Genomic DNA, 20,697 nt, shown 5'->3' with positions numbered 1-20,697 from the left:
GTTGATTTCACTTGTATTATCACAATATATTGGTATGTTATTCATTGACATTCCATAGTCTTTTAGTTGTTGTTTAATCCATAAGATTTGAGCACAACAACTACCTAGAGATAGATATTCTGCTTTTGCTGTAGACAAAGCAACTGAATTTTGCTTTTTGCTAGACCATGACACAAGCATACTACCTATAAACTGGTAGGTTCCACTAGTGCTCTTCCTATCTGTTTTGCTACCAGTAAAATCAGCATTCGAATATCCAACTAAGCTAAAGGATGATTATCTAAGGTAACATATGCCTAAAGTTTGTGTGTCTATGAGGTATCTAAAAATTGTTTTAACAACAATCATGTGTGATTCTTTGGGTTGAGATTGAAAGCGAGCACACAAACACACATTGAATTGTATATTAGGCCTGCTGGCTGTTAAGTAAAGAAGTGATCCGATCATACCTCTATAGAGCTTTTGATCAACATTCTTTCTTTTTTCATCAAACTCAAGTCCGATGGAGGAACTCATTGGTGTACAAATTGATATCAGCTTTAGCATATCAAACCTTTTGAGCATGTTTTGAGTGTATCTTTCTTGGTTGATGAAGATTCCTTTCTCACTTTGTTTGATTTGAAGCCCAAGAAAGTATTTCAGCTCACCCATCATGCTCATCTCAAATTCACCTTGCATTTTTTTAGCAAAATTCTTGCACAAAGCCTCATTAGTTGCACCAAATACAATGTCATCCACATAAATTTGAACTATAATTAAATCATTTAAGTATCTTTTGATAAACAATGTTGTGTTAATACTACCTCTAGCATAACCTTTTTTATCTAAAAAATTTGAAAGCCTCTCATACCAAGCTCTAGGAGCTTGTTTCAATCCATACAAGGCTTTATGAAGTTTGAAAACATGATATGGTTTTTCAAAATCTTCAAAACCTGGTGGTTGTTCAACATATACTTCTTCTTGAATGAATCCATTTAAGAATGCACTTTTTACATCCATTTGAAATAATTTAAAATTCATAAAACATGCAAAAGTAACCAAAAATCTTATAGCTTCTATCCTAGCAACCGGTGCAAAGGTTTCATCATTGTTTGATTTGAAGCCCAAGAAAGTATTTCAGCTCACCCATCATGCTCATCACAAATTCACCCTGCATTTCTTTAGCAAAATTCTTGCATAAAGCCTCATTAGTTGCACCAAATACAATGTTATCCACATAAATTTGAACTACAATTAAATCATTTAAGTATTTTTTGATAAACAATGTTGTGTTAATACTACCTCTAGCATAACCTTTTTTAACTAGAAATTTTGAAAGCCTCTCATACCAAGCTCTAAGAGCTTGTTGCAATCCATACAAGGCTTTATGAAGTTTGAAAACATGATCTGGTTTTTCAAAGTCCTCAAAACCTGGTGGTTCTTCAACATATGCTTCCTTTTGAATGAATCCATTTAAGAATGCACTTTTTACATCCATTTAAAATAATTTAAAATTCATAAAACATGCAAAAGCAAGCAACAATCTTATAGCTTCTATCCTAGCAACCGGTGCAAAGGTTTCATTATAGTCTATTCCTTCCTCTTGGTTATATCCTGGGGCTACCAACCTAACTTTATTTCTAACTACATTCCCTTGCTCATCTACCTTATTTCTAAACATCTATTTTTTTCCAACGATAGGGTGGTTTATAGGCCTAGAGACTAATGACCATACATGGTTTCTTTTGAATTGATCAAGTTCCTCTGGTATGGCCAATATCCAGCTTTCTTCTTTTTCTGCTTCCCCAAATGTTTTAGGCTCAATTTGAGATATGAAAACTGAAAACTCACAAGTCTCTCTTATTGCTCTCCTAGTTTTAACACCTTGTGAAATATCACTTATGATTAGTTCTTGTGGGTGGTCTTTTGCATATCTCCAACTCCTTGGAAGGTCATTATGTTGATTTTCAGATCTTTGCAAAGTTTCTATGGGTGGAGGTTTTGTTTCTCTACCTAGGGTATTTTTTTCACTATTTTTCTCATCATCTAAACTCATCTATTCCATTTGTCTTTCAAAGACATTCGTATCATTTTCATCATCAGAAATTTCCTTTTGTAAGGTATTGGATTCATAAAAAACTATATGGATGGATTCTTCAACCGTTAAAGATCTTTTGTTGAAGACTCTATAGGCTTTTGAGTTCAATGCATATCCTAGAAATATAGCTTCATCACTCTTTGCATCAAACTTTCCTAAAAGTTGTTTACCATTGTTTAATACAAAACACTTACAGCCAAAGCTCCTAAGGTGAGAGATATTTTGTTCCCTACCCTTTTAAAGTTTATATGGAGTCTTTGATATCATGGTTCTTATAGACACTCTATGAATATAAGCTGCTATGTTAACAGCTTCTGTCCAAAAATATTTAGGTTGAGCCATCAAACAGAGGTGGTTTGTTTGTTGATTGTCCCGCAGTAACTATGAATTTCTGAAGAGACATTTGGATCTTCCCAAGGGTGTTAGACCTTAATAACAGGGGTTAGACTCTAATACCACTTGTTGGTCTCAAGAAAATGTGCTAGAGGGGTGGTGAATAACACTTTTTGGCTCTTGGCAAGATGAGGAACTAATTTGAAAAGCAATGAAAATAAAAACAGAGTAGACAATGCGCAGGAATTTAGAGTGGTTCGGTCCAAGACCTACATCCACTACCTTGATTATTCAAACAAGGATTTTCCAAAGTAATCCACTATGAATGGTGAAATTCACAAGCTTTCACCAAGCTTTACAATAATTTTTACCAAGTTCAGCCAAAACCTTTCATAATAGTTTTTACCAGGATCAACTAAAACCCAACACTTAACTTTTCAAGGCTAAGTTAGAACCTATACTCAATCAAGCAATCCTAGTTTGAACCAATCCCTTAGAGTGACTCGCTCACTCTAAGAATATAAAAAGAGAAGTAATAAGAGTGTACCTATGATCACACGGTTGATATAAGTGGTACAAATGAACTGCAGATCACAATTACAAGGATAAGAGTTAAGTGCAGTAAAATGAGCAATGAATTTTTTTTTGGTTTTTTAGCGCATTTCTATTCTTCGAAGCCTTTCATGCATTTTTAGCCATTGGAACCCTTTTTTATACTTGGAAAATTAGCTCTGAAGTGTGTTAGACAGTTTCTAATCGTTGGAAATAGTTTTGTTGCAGTTCTGGTTGCTAATCTGTCTTTTAGTGCACAATTCAAATTTTCTGGCAGAATGCTCTTAGTCGACTAAGTCGTCTCTGTCTCCTGATTTCAGTTTCTAGCAGTGTGCACTTAGTTGACTAACTTATTTCTTGGTCGACTAAGTTAGTTCTGTCCTTCAATATTCTTTGGCCCACTAACTTCTGATTTGAATCTTAGCTGACTAACTCTTCATTAATCGACTAAGGGGCTTTTGTCTTGTTGATTAGTTGTGACTTCCTTATTCTTATACTCTTTGATATGTGCATTTGAATGATTGATTAATTATTTGCATACAATCAAGTAGAAATATTAGACACAAATGAATGGGAATGTTTTATTATCATAAAAAACTAATGGAGCCAACAACGCAGACCTGAACATATGGATCAGTTTCATTAAGGGTAATTTTATCCAAAATTAATTTCTTTTGGCTCAACGTAGTTAAAATTATAGAAAGGGTTATTTTCAAAAACACCTTATTTATGAAGGGTATTTTTGAAATGAACCCAAAAAGAAATAGGTAATCGAAGAACATCGTTGCCTTCCACACCAATTAAATACAATTTGACTTGGCCCTCTAAAGCATAAACTATATTGTTTAGTCATTGCTCTATTAATCAATAACAAGTGGAATTATGATTTCTACATTCAAGAAATAAATATCTTCCCTTTAAAATTATTTAATCTAAAATCTCAATTGAAACTGAATGGTAAAGGATGTTCCAGATGTCCAATTCCATCATTCAACCCCTAGTATTTAGTTAAAGAAAAATTGTTAAGGAAGCAACTAGATATTGATACGTATTATTTATTCTAATAAAATGTGAAATATGTTAGTTTTTCTTATGATAAATCCGAAATTTTTTTATTTAAAAACAATAATTATTATTTAATATAAAAACCAAAGATCTATTATAAGAAAATTATAGATCAAGATACACATATCTTAGAAGAAATTCAAATCCCTCAACTACAAGGGATTAAATTTTAGATTAAGAAACAAATACTTCTAAAGCGATTCAAGTGTCTCAACTCCAAAAGATTCACACTTCTTTATCTAGAGTAGTTTCTATTCTAAAAACTATTACTAATTTAATTCTAATGGTTAGCTAAATAGCAACTGTTGCCTATATAGATATACTAATGAACTTGGATCTATTAAACTAAATTCATAATCCAACAAGACATGTATATAAAACACAAAAGAAGAATATGCGTGGGATCCTTGGAAATCTCTCTACAACTATGGACCCAAGCCCATGTCATCTCATGACTAATATTTTACTTGAAATTTCATTTAATTTAATATTATCGTTTAGTTTCTTAAATTAATTAAGAAACCTTATTTACCCTTTAATTGCAATAATATCTATCAACACATTGCAACTGACCTGTGCAGATAAAAAAATTACCAATAAGATCCCTTTCATTACAATCTTTACTAATTAGTCCTTTCACCATACCATATTCCTCATGGACTTTATGGATAAATAATTTCCATTATCACATTCAACTCATGTAATACCAACTCATGATTTTCATTCCTATTGGACTTTGAAAAATATTTTTCTTCAAAACACTAATATATAATATTAATATAAATAATATAATTCTAAAACACTTTTTAGAAAACACAATAGCCGGATTTCTTACGTCCAACAATCTTATGAAAATCACTTGAATATATTTTAAAATAGAGAATGGTAAATCATGTATTAAGCATCCAATATAATTTATGTAGTATGTAAATAACCCAACATACTAGGGGCATCTGAACATTTGATTTATTGGTTAATGCATAATCCTCCTGCCTAAAAAGTAGAGTTCGAATCTCCCTTCCCCCAATTATAAAAAAAAAAACCCAACGTATCAAGGTATAACCTTTAATTTAGAATCACCTATTGACAACATTAAAATCATATAGATACTAAATAAATTATATTGACCCTCTCAAGTCTAAGTACAATTAATAAATTATAAAAAAGCTCCTTTTAATTATTGACAATGACAGGTTTATAAGATGCTCGTTAATTAGATCTTGTTCGATGCATGCATCTCATACATTAAACCCACTTAAACCCATTTGTTCCCTTTAAAGTCACTAACCCAATGCTAAAGTTAAAACATTCTATCATTTTTTATAGTGGCACAACAAGTGTAGGCTTTATATAGGTTGTCACATTTAGCCTAGAACAATTTTGATAAATAAGGAACGAAAAAACTATAACTCCTCTATTAATAGTTCATCAACTATTAGTATAGTTTCCTTACAATGTTAGCGAATAATTTATGATTATATCATATATATCATAAAAAAATAAAAATTATTAAAATATAATAAATATCTATAAATTTATAATTGATGTAATAATTTATTTATTTAATAAATAATTAATAAAATTAGTTTTTAAAGACATATGTCTAACAAAAATGATGCTTAATTTTTTTTATCTTATCTCATCAATTGATTCTGATGAGCCAATCTCAGTCTCATTCAAATTTATAAGGGCTTTTAACACAAATCCTATTACTATCTAATTGCTTCAAACTTTAAATGAAATTGTGCCTCATTCCTCTCCCAAAAAGCCCTCGTCCAATGTTGCATCAGCTCCCCACTTTAGTCAAAAGTTCAAAAATAAAAGTTCAAACAGGATGTTTCTGTCAGTTCAATTTACTGTCCCTATAAATGTTGTTTGGACCTCTAACAGATCACAATCAACATAGATTTTTTCCTCTTTTCCATTTTTAACAAGAAGTTACTTTGTTTAACTTACAACTTGGTCATATGAGTTGCATAAAACTCATCATGACCCTTTTTCTCTTCCTACTGTTTATTCCCTTCAAACTTTCTGTCATCAATGCTTGTCATGCAGAAGAATGAAAAGCATTGATAAGCTTCAAATCCCATCTCACAAACTCTTCAAATCGATTGTCTTCGTGGAAAGGCCATAACTGCTGCAGTTGGTATGGAATCCGTTGTTCTGACTCACTTCATGTCACAACCCTTGACCTCCGAAATCCCTTTCCGGATAACCTCATAATGAAAGTGAATTCAGAACCTGTCTCCTTCTCTGACTTCCTGTCTACTGCTATTACCAATACCATCCCTTCTTCCATTTTCTCCCTTCCTCATATCAGGTACCTTGACCTTAGTTTCAACAACTTCATATTATCAAAGATTCCAACAGGATTATCAAATCTCATTGGACTTGCTTACCTCAATTTATCAAGCACAATGTTTAATGATTCTATGACAACCCAGTTTACCAACCTTACTTCCCTTACAGCACTTGATCTTTCTTGGTCCTTTAGCATCTGGGACTACTCATCCATTTTCGCTAATTTGTCTTCTACTCTGACAATTCATTCTGGTGCTCTATACACATACATAAACAGAGGCAGTCTCTCTGCATCAAATTTGAATTGGTTACAACAACTGAATAATCTTAGAGAACTAAAATTGAGTGGTGTTGATCTATCAGAGTCATCTCGATCAGCCCTGTGGGCTAAACCAATATCAAATCTTTCCAAGCTGAGGTTACTTGACCTATCAAATTGCGGGATTTCTGGCAAGGTTCCTGTTGAGCAGCTTCTCAACCTCACACGTCTCTCTCATTTGTTCATGGACTTTAACATTATAGCATCCGAAATCCCAAGAAATTTGGCCAATCTCACCTCTCTCTTAATCCTTGATCTCACCAGATCAAACCTACAAGGCCATATCCCCTACCTTCCTCAACTAAAGGTACTTTAAATGGGAAACAACTCTGATCTTATAGTTGATTTGCATTCCATGCTCGCAGTCCCCTGGCCTGCATTAGAATCAATTGACACATCATTTACTCATGTTATTGGATCCATCTCACCCTCCATTGGCAACTTCACCTCATTAGTTGAATTCACAAAATACAATTGTTTAATTCAGGGCGAGATACCTGCATCCATGATGAACCTTTCAAGGATAGAAAAATTGTTACTGGATTTGAACCAATTGACTGGTCAGACATCACCTTCAATATCCAATTTAAAAAGCTTGAAATATCTATCTTTGATTCAGAACTCTTTCCATGGATCCATACCTGACATAATTTGTAGCATCTCCTCTCTTCGCTATCTGGTTTTAGTGGGTAATTCTTTTACTGGAAACTTACCAGATTGCATCGGCCAGCTCCATGATCTCCGCTACCTTGCAGTTAACTACAACAAGATGAATGGAACAATACCTTCACTGTCATCATTTTTCCATAACTCGACTCTCTATATGGTAAGTCTTGGACTTAGTGGGCTAAGTGTGAAAGTAAACCAACTACCGTTTCCACCCAAGTTTCAACCAAAAGTGTTGTCCCTAGGGTCATGTAACTTAGGAGGCACAATCCCAAATTTCATATCAAACCTGACCCAACTAACATTTTTAGGTTTGTCTAATAACAACCTATCAGGACCAATTCCCTCTTGGCTGTTCAATCTTCCCAATTTAGGTTATTTAGACATCTCCCTTAACAAACTCCAAGGGGTTATCCCACCTAACATTAAGCTAAAGTCATTTTTCTTACCCACAACACTTAATTTAAGAAACAATCAACTTCAAGTACCAATCCCTCAAAGGCTTGAGAACATAGAAGCCTTGGATTTATCCGCAAACAATTTCACTGGCTACATTCCTAAAGAGGTTGGACTTGGGAACATTAGATACTTGGCACTCTCCAGCAATAATCTTTTTGGTCATATCCCATTTTCCCTCTGTCAAGCAAAAAATGAGCTCATGTTGCTTGATCTTTCCAACAACAACTTGGGAGGAACGGGTCCAACCATGTTAGGTAACTGCACATCTCTCGTATATCTAAACCTTGGTGGGAACAAGCTTAGCGGAGGTATTCCAAATGAATTGCAAGGTGTGAAAAAATTGAGTTTCTTAGATATAAGTGTCAATCGTTTTAATGGTCCTTTCCCTTCGGTTATCCATAAACTTAAAAAAATTATGGTTCTTGATATGGGAAATAACAAATTTGGAGGAAAGATCCCCCGATTCATTGGAGACCTGCAAGACCTCTGAATTCTTGTGTTAGAATTCAACTTATTCAGTGGTTCAATCCCACAAGAGATAAACGTGTTAAAAAATCTGTAATTCATTGACTTCTCCAATAATCAACTGTCTGGTCCTATCCCAAAAAAGTTATCTGGTTTAAAGACAATCATAAATCAACCAATGGATGCATATTTTCTTGGGTTTATCTTCTCAGGGAAATATATTGGTGTTGAAGTGAATCTACTTGCTAAGGGATTGTCACTGCAGCTTAAGGTGGTCTGCACATACCATAATGGGATGGATCTTTCATGCAACAATCTAAGCAGAAGCCTTCCATCTGAATTAGGGCTGTTGCAAGGGCTTTATCCACTTAAACTCACACAAAACACCCTGTCTAGTAACATCCCATCCAGCATCTGAAACATGAGCCACTTGGAGTCACTCGACCTCAGTTAATCTAAGTGGAGAGATCCCCACAACATTGACCTTATTGGATTCACTCTCCACTTTAAGCTTGTCGTACAACAATCTAAGCGGGAAAATTCCAACAGGGCCACACTTCGACACACTGAGCAGAGATGGGTTAGCATACACTGGAAACAATTTCTTATGTGGAGCTCCCGATAGTGTCGAATGTGACGCTAATGGTTCCCCAACAACGGAATCAAGTGATGCGGAAGATATCGGACAGTGGAAATTGGTGTATGCGATTGGGACTGTAGGGTATGTAGTTGGCTTTTGGGGACTTTTCGGGGTTCTTTATTTGATGAGTGAAAAACGGAAGAGGAGCTATTGGGCAGCAGTTGACCAAATTGTAGCTAGAATCATCAGATGCAATAAATGAGTAGTAGCAATCTTTTGGGTTGTGGCACTATCACTTCTTGACAATCTACATGGTGATACCGTAGTTGATTATCATTCGGAAGTAAGGACTTGCTATCCTTGATTTCCAAAACTGTAAACTAGTGATACATTTGTCTTTTTTTTTTCTTTGTTTGTTATAACTACTGCGCAATCAATCCATTTCTAAAGATTGGTATGTTCAGCAGAAGAACTATCCTTAGTATGTTTACTTGTTTAATCTTCTTTGTATTCACCAAGAGTTTAAAGTTCAAATCTTTTGATTTTTTTCATCTAACTTGTAAGAAAACATGAGGATCACAAAAAAAAAAAAAAAACCAATTGTGGAATAAGTTTTTACTCTGATCATATACCTATATGAGTCTTATACCTTTTCAAGACTAGTGCAGAGTTTAATAGCCTCAAATCTTAATATGGTAAAGACAATATAAAATGAAGAAATTAAGTTGAACTTATTTGTAAAGAAATTTAGAACTTCAAAAATTTAATTGAATGGTTCCATTATATTATAAGGAATTTTATAATTAATATAAAACTTATGCTAGACCTACTACAGTTAGGGTTGTTTACACAAATAATATGTTTATTCTTCAAATTTGAGAGGCATGTGATCTAAGACGTAAAAACCAAAAAGAGGAAAAGGAAGAAAGAGAAGAGCAATTGGATTCCCCATCAAACCTTGGACATTGCACCCTGTTGCCAAACCCTATGAATTGACAACAAGGCTTTTCTTCCTCCATAATTGGTTATGTTGGCACTCCGTAGAGAAGACAAAAAACCTAGAGCCTTCTATCATAGCTAGCACTAGATAGCTATAAAATGATCATACCTATATGAGTCTTGCAAGCATAATCAGCCATTTATCCTTTGGAGCTGTTCCCTTTTCCATTAACATTAGAGGTTGAACACTTAGTTTTGTGGTTTGCGACAAGCAAAGTTAGAGCTGTTCCCTCTTCCATTCACATTAGAGGTTGAACACTTTGATATTTTTGTGGTTAGCAACAACCGAAGTTTGATGCAAAAGAGGATTTCGATTTTGTAATTAATTACCTTTTGATTTTGACATCTAAGGTACTAAATAAAAGAAATCTTCATCTTCTAGTTAGAGATTTTTACATTAAATTAACATCCAACTATTCCATGTGGTTAATCAAACACATTTTACAAAATGATTCAACATCCAATGAATGCACAATATCAAGTGCCAATGTTGAGGTAATGTTCTAGAATCCTCTTTTCATGAGTGCTGTTAAAGCCAAGCTCTTGAGTTCCTAAAAGCAGCCATACTTCACACTCACTTAGGTAAATCTTTTTTTTTGTTTTTTGAAAAGCACTTAGGTAAATCTTATTAACAATACTCCCATAGCTAAATGACTCTAACAAATTTATGGGTTTATTAAGATTATATTACTCATCCATTCCTTACCATTACAAGTATGAAATATCATAGAGGAAATTATGGGAAATGACCTTCATAGTAAGGTGACTTCAAAAATGACTGTCTCTATAATTTAAACTGTTTTTAGCCAATTTTTGCCACCACTTGACAAGAATACCCTTTAAACCAATTAATCCAAATGAAGGCGCGTCTCAGTTTCTTTCTTTCTGCTCTCTCGCCATTCAGCTTAAAATTTTAAAATTAAATCTCGATTTAGATTTAGCTATCCTTCCGTCCAGCTCTCCAATGCCATCGAGGTCTATATCGACAGCCAACTTTCTCATGATCCCAAAGTGCAAAGATGACATCAAGGTATTTGCTATGTGTTCTTGGGTTTATTTAAGGTTATTCATAGAACAAAAAAGTTGATGGGTAAATTATATGAGTTTGGAAACTTAAATCTAGCTAGGGGTAGCGAAATCAATCAGTTTATAGGCGATGCGTGAATATTTGTCAGGCATTGAGTCACTGGATATTAGGGTGTGTGACTGGATATTAGGAATCGTTACCTGTTTCCTGTTTATTTGGCATTAGGTGCCTGAATATTACGTGACTGATTGTTTGTTGAGCATTGCATGAGTTCTTTATAGGCATTACGTTACTGAATATTTGTTGAGCGTTGCGTGACAAGAAATACGTGACTAAATATTAGGTGCTTGAATATTACGTGACTGAATATTTGTTGAGAATTGTGTGAGTTCATTATAGGCATTACGTGACTAAATATTTGTTGAGCGTTGCGTGACAGGCATAACGTGACTGAATATTTGTTGAGCATTGCGTGACCTGTTTATAGGCATTGTGTGACTTTAGCTACCTAATGCTAAAGGTGATTATGTACTAATTCAACCCCCTTAATAACAAATTGTGTAAAATTGGAAGAGAAATAGGCTAAAGCTGTTTGGTAAACTGTTTAACAAAATAAATTATATAAGCTGTAATTTTGGTTAAAATTACCATAAAAGGATATTGAGTGTCATCTTCAATAACCTAATAAGCTCTAATGAAATTCTTAAAGTTTATATATAATTTCATACTTGTATAGTAGCAATAGTATTAGATTTTGGTTGGTCTACCATAATGCTTAAATTAAAAAAAAAAAAAAAAGAGGAAACGATAACGAATTTCTTGGAAAAGAGAAAAGAGATAACATTAAAATCTTTTTTGATTAGTGAAAAAGAGAGAAAACCTTTAAGCTTCTTTTTATTAAGAATTTCTTGAAAAATGATGTTTGGACTGACTTTTGCTTTTAAGAGGTAGATAAGATGAAAGGGCAGGTCGAACAGGTACTTAATAATCAATTTAGCCCCCTTCATTGCACTTATATGGGTGTAGAAAATGAAGAGTCAGTATTCATGCATATAAATAAAGGGAACCATTAACCATTTGAATCAAATTCAATTATCTAAATCAATCTCAAATTATTGTAAAGTGGCATCCAAATATCTAAGAGGCGATAATGGGGAATAGGCAACCTCCGAAGAGGAAGAGATGCCTCTGAGGGAGAAGCTGGAGATATTCCAGCAAGAAATGTACGGCCTCATCGACAAACTGATGGCCAAGACTTTTGAACTGGAGGCTGACATCTTATGCAACAACAAGATTCTCGAGGAGATATATGACATAGTAGATGAACTTAGGAAGAAATGAACTACGGTTCATATTTTTTTGTATCATCTCCTTTTATTTCAAAGAATCTAATAAATAAAATTTGAAGAAATTTCATTGAGCATATATTTTGTTATGTCTTTTCTTAATTTTATTTTCTTCGTTTAAGTTATGTTATGCTGAATAACTTTGTGTGTGGATGTTAGGCATTGTGTGACATATTATTAGGTATTAAGGTTTAAGGTTATACACGGTGCGTGAATTGTGCAATGCATATCTTCTGTTGAGACATTGCATGAGTGGTTTGTATGTATATGGAATAGAGTACCTATGGTGATGTTGTTTTGTATTGCGTGACGTTGGGCCAGTACGTGACTGTTTAAGTTGGCATAACGTGAGTGGATATTAAGCATCGATTGACTTATTATTAGGTATTGCGAGACTGGTGGTGCGTGACTTATGCAATTCACCTCTTGTTTTAAGGCTTATTATTCATTGAGTGACTTATTCTTAGGTGTTGTGAGCCTAGAGGTGCGTGCCTAACTTGTGCAATTCATGCGTTGTTTTGAGGCTTTTGTTCAGTAGTTTTTTAGGCAGTGCGTGACTGGTTTTTATATATTGCGTTGCCTGTTGTAGCGACAATGGTGGCACGTGACTTGTACAATTCATGTGTTGTTTTGAGGCTTTTGTTCAGTAGTTTTTTAGGCTTGCGTGACTGGTTTTTATATATTACGTTACCTGTTGTAGCGAGAGTGGTGGCGCGTGACTTGTGCAATTCATGTGTTATTTTGAGGCTTTTGTTCAGTAGCTTTTTAGGCTTGCGTGACTGGTTTTTATATATTGTGTGACCTGTTGTTATGTATTGCGAGAGTGGTGGCACGTGACTTATGCAATTCATGTGTTATTTTGAGGCTTTTGTTCAGTAGTTTTTTAGGCTTGCATGACTGGTTTTTATATATTACGTGACCTGTTGTTATATATTGCGAGAGTGGTGGCGCATGACTTGTGCAATTCACCTCTTGTTTAGGGGCGTTTGTTCACTAGTTATTAGGCATTGCATTAATGTGTATTAGATATTGCGACACTTAATTTTTGTTAAATTTCTACGACTGGCCAAATGTGACTTAGGCATTGCGTAAATGGTTTCTATGCATTGAGGGGCTATTTTTGATAAATTGACTGATCGTGACACTTATTTTCTATTAAATTTCAGCGGCCTGCCAAATGTGAAGCTTATGATTACATACGGTGGTAATTGGGTTGATAACACTTACAAGGGTGGTGAGACACGAATGAGGGATGCTAGGAGTGATTTGTCATTTTCGAGACTAGTGAAGCTGGTTGAAAAGGTTGTTGGGGTCAACTCACATAATAATGAAATCGAGCTACATGCATCGCTCAGCCATGTAGCAGGGGTTTTGTGCGCAATTATCAGGGATAATGAAGATGTAGTAAGTATTCTACGAGATGAGAGGGCAGTTGTTGTGTTTGTGACAGTTAAGGTAGGAAATGCAAACGATATTCCACATGAGCGCGATATCCAACATAGTAATCACCAATAAAAAAGGTTAATTATTCTGACATACCACACCATGCATTTCCTAACAAACAACCATGACAATCATGTTTGATGTATCCTCATGAGTTTCAATAGCCCAGCGCACACATAAGGTGTCTGCAAATGATGTCTGCATAATTCTTATCGGCATGTGCATCGAACGAAATACTTGGTACTTTGCAACAAACCCAACTGTAGCTCGAAAATGCATTGGGTCCATTGTCACTAGCAAACGACACTATGATGGTTGCGAGTGATGACGATGCATCTGATTAGATTGAAGATGATGTTGAAGAGGACGACACGACGGATCGGAACGATGAATTACGTGATGACTATGAAGATGATTACGTTGGCGAACATGAAGACCGTTCAGAGGAAGACAGGGTTGAGTAGACCGACATTCCTGATTGCAATCATGCAGATGGCAGTACAGGTCATACCACAACTGTTGTGTTAAAAGAGGTTGAGTTGGACGACCATGGCAGAACCGTTGAATTATAAGATGTTAAGGGTGCAAACCCTATTTACGAGAACGCCATCGCACTTGAGAACGGCATTCATTCGCCTGATGATAGTGATCAAGAGAGGGTAAATACAAGGGTATCTCATCAATGGATTATTCTCGGGCTAGATATGATATCCTTCCAAACAGTTGGGAGTGAGGAATCCAGATCAATGGGCGACCATTTTTATTTTGAAAAAGTGTTTCCATTGAAGGCTGAATTGAAACGAGCTTTGAGCATGTTGGCACTAAAAGAGCATTTTGAGTTTACAGTTAAAAAGTCATGTCATGCTCGTTTTGAGGTTGGTTGTAAGGATAAGGCATGCAAGTTTGCTTTGCGTGCAACGAAGTTGCCTGAAGGAGAATATTGGCAACTTCGAATGTTGTATAAGGTACACACTTGTATTGTCGATGGTTTGCAATGTGAGTACCGAACTGCGAGCGCAAGGGTAATTGGTGAGCTTATCTCCAGCAGGGTGTAAGGAAATTGTGCAACCCCATTGAGACCAAAGGAAATAATGGAAGAGATCAATCTCAAGTGGGGATTGCAATGCCTATATGGTAAGGCTTGGCAAGTGAAGGAGTATGCAGAAAGTCTTGTGTTTGGTTCACTGGAATAGTCATTCCAACTCCTTCCCTCATATTTCCATATGTTGGAACATGAAAATCCCAATACTATCTCGTGTGTCGCTACTGATGGGGAACAACGATTCAAATATTGTTTCTGGGTGTTTGGGTCATGTATTCGAGGGTTCAGTGCTGTAATGCGGCCTGTAGTCATTATCGATGCCACACATATGAAAGGCAGATTCAAGGGTATTCTGTTTGTGGCGTTATTCAAAGATGCGAATGAGCCCACGTCGAAGATGAAGAGTCTTGGTCGTGGTTTCTTAACCAATTGTGTCGTGCAATTGGTTGTTCTGAAAATGCAATGTTCATTTTTTATCAGTATTTTGACATTAAGAATGCAGTTGAGAAAGTGTTCAAGGACGCTCATCACAGTCTATGCAATTACCACTTAGGGAAAAATGTTAAAAACAGGTTCAAGCGGGAAGATGTTGCAAAGATTTTCACCATGGCTGCCAACTGCTATAGGGTCACCGACTTTAACAGACATATGAATCAACTGAAACAGCTTTGCAAACCTGCTTATGACAGCCTTATGAGATTAGGCCCTGAGAGATGGGCACGTGCACGATCACCAGTAAGGCAATATAAGCTAATGACATCCAACACTGAGGAGTGTATTAACTCTTGCTTGAGGCATACAAGAAAAATGCCAATAACGGTGTTGATCGAGTGCATCAGAGGCATGTTTCAATGTTGGTTCCATGACTGGCACAATGAGGCATTGAATTTGACCATGCCCCTTAACCCTTAGGCTACCGATCTGTTGAACAAATGGTTCAATGAATAATGTCACTTTTCCATACAAGCAATCGATCGGGTGGAGTTTCAAGTTATAGGCGGGAGTAAGAACAGAGTGGTGAACCTTTTCACCAATGAGTGTTCATGCGGTGAGTTCTAGTCCGATCTACTCCCTTGCATGCATGCCATGGCAGTAATAAGGTATGAGCATTCATGTTTTGTTATATTGTGAATGATGAATTGAATATTTACATTGTTCGCCAACTGTGATTTCATTGCCTTGGCAGTAAGTGCAAACGTACAGCCATTGAATTCTGCTCGAACTATTACAAGACTTGATCTTAGACGGAGGGATATGCAGTTCCCATTCACCTGGTTGGGCATCCCAATGAGTGGGACATCCTTAATGACGTTCAATAAATTGTCGTTTTGCCACCAAGTTAGCGAGGTCAAGCGGGAAGACCTAAGAGGAAAATGATTCCATCAGCTAAGGAAGGCAGCGGACGATGAAGATGTTCACAATGCAAGAGCTATGGTCATAATAGACAAAATTATCAGACTCCGTTTATAGCTCCACCGACAAATGGGGAAACATCATCTGCTCAATCGATAGCTCGACGATGATGACCCAAGGCATGTGCTATTTGCAGACAACTTGGGCACACATGAAATCGCTGTCCAATGCGGACTACAAGCTTTGATAACGTTATAGGTGTTGTACCTGAAGATAGTGGCCCTTCAGGCGTAAGTTGTTAGGGATTGTTTCAAACTAGCCATTGATATTTGCATTCAATGATACTATTTCAACTTTAGTTTGATAGAGTTTGACAAAGTCTGCAGATGATATTTGCAACACATGATGTTGCGGCAACTGTGACCAGAACAACGAAGAAAAATGACTACTGTGATTGGGGGACAAGCATATCTAAAACACAAGATGTTGCAGCAGCTATGACCAGTACAACGAAGCAAACTGAGTGCGGTGACTAGGGGACAAACAAATCTAAAACACAAGATGTCTCTCTCAAAGTGGATGGAACTTGTATGAAAAAGCAAACTGAACTGTTTGGTTGGGGAATGAAAAGTTAGATACAAAAGATGACCATATGGATGACAAAACCTTCAAGTCCAATGGTGAGGACGGTGAACTAGTTGGGGAACAATGGAAAAAGAATGTGAAAAATCTTATGCTAGTGATGCACTGCCACGGTCTGGTTGGGGAATAAAAGATGTCATTCCTTCGAAAACCTTGGACGATTCTTTCAAATCTAATGGCTGAGAACAACAAAAGTCACCAGAATATTATGAAGGTTGGGGCTCTTTTGATGAGTCAAATCAACCAACAAGTTCAAACGGCTGGGATACACCAAATGGTTTGGGTAACACTCAAAGTGAAAAATAGCATCAGTCACGTGACAGTGTAGGGGCTCACGTCGTTGGGCTTCAGATGCTAGTAAGAAGAATCATCCTCTGAAGTCAGCTGGACTCATGAATGATGATTCCAGTATAGCTGCAATGAACACTACTACAACACAAAGATTTGACATGTTTACTTCTGAGTAAAAATATATATTATAAGGCATTTTTGAAGTCACCTTACTAAGAAGGTTATTTCCCACAATTTCCACTTATAAATATATCGATAGTTGTCGTTTCATCTTCGAACCATTCCAAACTTAGTTTAAGGGTGAAGAGAAGTTGAACCACTAAAGCTGAGGAAAGCTTGAGGGTGACTTATTTTCATTATTTGACATCCAGCTAGTGAGAGAAAGTATTGAGGAAAGACTTTTGAGGATCTTTGAGGTGAAAAAGTGAAAGAACACAAAGAATCCTATGAAAGTTATGGAGGTTTGAAAAAGTGTACCAAAGCATGAGAATTGAAGTTACTTGAGAAAGTTATGGAGGTTTCAAGGGATGGCTTCCATGCAATATGGAAAATGTTTATTGAGGAAGAAGAATGGGAAGAAGAAAAAGAAGCTACTGGAAGTAAGGAGAAAGTGCTGAAAAAAATTAGATATTTATCCTATAGTTGACTACAGTTCCCCTTATTTACAAAAATTCCATTGCATAGTTGGATCATCAAATTCCAATTCCAATTATTATGTATAATAATCGTAATAGTTGTTCTAATGTCGACCGTTGTAATAAAAAAACATAAAGGGCATAAGATAGCTTCCAACCGTTTCTTTCATATTTCAATCTTCCCAATATCTATCGATAGCTGTCGTTTTATCTTCCAACCGTTCCAAACTTAGTTTAAGGGTGAAGAGAAGTTGAACCACAAAAGTTGAACCGTCCTGCACTGTCTTAAGCAATGGTCGCATCTTCGAGCATACCCAATGTTAGTGGCGATGGCGACCAAAGTATGGATGATGATGAATACTCTAGCCTACTATCAAGGAAGAAATGGAAACTAGATCTTCAACTACCTGCCGCATAAATTAGTTTATCAATTGAACCGGGTAATGATTTGTGCTCTCCCTTACGGTTTAGGGACATATCACATGGTGGTAGGTATTGGGTAATAGAGAATGCCATGATATCATGCGGGAAAGTGGTAGATTGGGAAAGCTGAAAGGAAAACATATACCTTGAAGGTGACTTATTTTTGTTTTTCGACATGGGTAAACTTAAGGGTCTAAGTACCTTTCCATATTTTGATTATAGCCCAACTCTTGTTAGGGAATTTTACTTCAACATTCGCTGGAGTGAAAATGAATTTGAAAATCCTAGAGATTTTGAACCCATTTGTTTTGAACGTGTTTTTGAGAGGAATAGAGTTTACAGTGACTCCCTTTGATATTACGAAGCTCCTAAAAATGGAGTATACACACGGATAATACAAACCTCCCCCATCATATGACCCATCCAGCATGTGGGCCTAAGTGACAAGCAAAAAAGAACCACACACCACAGAGTCATGTTCTGTTCGTCATTTGAATTTTGCACCAGATAGGGTGGTACATAATTTTCTGGTGTCCACATTACAAGGAAGGATCAGTCGTTTAAGACATGTTAGTGTTAAGGATCTATGGATGATGGAAACAATTGGAAGCCAGTTTAGCATTAATATTTAGAATATATGATCATGAGAATGAGAGAAGTTTCCATGTGGAAAGAGATGACCCTTCCATACAAGAACATCATATCGGCTTTAGTTAAAAAGAAAGGGATATGGAGCAATAGGTATCTAGCTTATTGGACCAGTCGTAGGCCTCGTACTCTCTCCTTTCGATGGCTTGTGAAAAGAGGATATCACTTGAGTCTTGATGAGCCATTGAACTCTGTCGAAGGCAGCCTAGTTCATCCTACCCATGATACTCCACCCAGACAACCATCTAGAGTTCATGTTTCCAATGTTGTGATGTATAATATGCTTTTGAGGATTGATGAGAAACTCAGTAATCAAACTACTACAATGCAGGCATTGGAATTGAGGATACAGAATGTTGAGAATCTTTTAATACAAAGAACAGATAAAGTTGTTCGGGCAACAGAAGCGTGACAGAATTAACTGTCCTCAACTGAGTTTCTCCGACATTAACCTCAAAGAAAAAGGAAATCAGTTGTCATTGGTTCTAGCTGAGTCAACCATACCAAATGAACATTCATATTTAAGAGTTGTTTGTATAACTAGATTATGGATACTGTAGTTTGTATTTCTCATAATTGACTTGTGGTATTTTGTTTGCTTTAAATTTCCTCAACATGTGCTTTAACTTTCATCTGGTTGAGGGTTTATGTCATGACCCGGTACTCCCCTCGAGCCCGTGACAATCGCCTCGACGTCCCGATAGACATTCATTGCTTGGAATGCCAATCGAAACCTCGCAAGGCTTTAATATCAGTTTTCGCACCTCCCCTGTGAGCAACAGTTGTTAAGTATCATGTTTTGATAGACTATAAACTATTTCCAAATCAAAACAATAGATAAATAATTTTTTTCTCACAGGGGCATTTTGGTCATTTTTTCTCAAAAATCTCGAAACCAGCTAAAAATGTAGTATGCGAGTGAAAAACACATATTTCATAATCAAAAATAAGTTTAGATGTCTAAAACATTCATTTAAATCGAAACTATAACTATTTGAATATAATAAAAATATTCAATAAAATATTTTATTTTCTTATAAAATAATATTTATAGAGTTCCCGGTAAATAATTTTTGTAGCGTAAAAACTAAATAATTTCATACATACTGTAATACAGATAACCAAAGCATAAGATTTAATTTGCAGTGACATGCGGGCCCACGAATGACCAAAAGTATCAAAAACGATAAACCTACAGTTTTTGAGGATGCAAGTACAACTGTAGCCCTCAACGAAATGAGCTATTTACCGACTATCCTGAGCCTGAAATGGGTGAAAATGAGGGTGGTGAGATTATATAATCTCAGTGAGTAAACAAATACCATCTACAATATCTAAAGCTGAATAAATGGAGACAGATAAAATAGATTAGCATAAAAATGATTCTCAACATTTCGAACTCATTTTAATAAGATAAAATAGATTCATTTCACCAAAATAAACAACGAGGCTTATGATTTCTTGAAAAGTTTGGCTTGTGCCAAAATCATTCTCATACTCAGTTGTCAGGGATACCTTGGCCGATGGCTAACCCAACCGAGTCAGCCAAGGTTGTTAAAAAGTTATGTACGTATAAATCATGTTTTTATTTTGAAAACATAGTCGTTCCTTAGCGTTGGTTGAGTTCACCTTCACGTGGTGGTTTGGCGTAAAGTGAACTCTAAAGTTTTAACCTCAGGAGTTATCCAACCGCGCCTCTCATACTGAGGTATGAATATAATAAGGTTACCATGCCCCTCTAATAGGCTGGTCCACGAAACCCGTCCACTGCAACGACCAATATATAACCCACCAATTCAATAAAATTCAACAGCATGACATGACAATTATTTTATTTTACAGCCTCTCAAGGCAAATCAATAGTTCATACTTTTTCAGCACATTTACCAAATCTAGCCACTCATGCCCACATTATCATAAGCCATTCAATTCAAACCATGATTTATAACACAGCAATTAGTCTCCAATTACTCCATTTTCAAAACCATCTTTCAATTTCAAGACAATTTTATAAAATCATTTCATTTAATC

The 20,697-nt window shown here is 35.9% G+C and overlaps 1 protein-coding gene and 1 pseudogene across 1 annotated transcript; both read left to right on the top strand.

Annotated features, from left to right (window-relative positions):
- The first annotated feature begins 6,249 nt into the window (after positions 1-6,249).
- LOC18592493 (receptor-like protein EIX1) lies at positions 6,250-6,963 on the top strand. Its single transcript, XM_007019273.3, has one exon. It carries the CDS (start codon positions 6,250-6,252, stop codon positions 6,961-6,963), a length of 714 nt encoding a protein of 237 aa, XP_007019335.3.
- Positions 6,964-7,470: 507 nt separating this feature from the next.
- LOC148761150 (uncharacterized) lies at positions 7,471-9,185 on the top strand (annotated as a pseudogene).
- The last annotated feature ends 11,512 nt before the right edge of the window (positions 9,186-20,697 follow it).

Source organism: Theobroma cacao, chromosome 8 (assembly GCF_053813885.1).
Source record: "Theobroma cacao isolate CCN51 chromosome 8, ASM5381388v1, whole genome shotgun sequence".
Taxonomy (NCBI): domain Eukaryota; kingdom Viridiplantae; phylum Streptophyta; class Magnoliopsida; order Malvales; family Malvaceae; genus Theobroma; species Theobroma cacao.
This window is presented reverse-complemented; position numbering and strand designations above follow the sequence as displayed.

Coding starts and splice junctions, on each gene's coding strand:
- LOC18592493 (XM_007019273.3), top strand. CDS start 6,250: ATGAAAGTGAATTCAGAACCTGTCTCCTTCTCTGACTTCCTGTCTACT.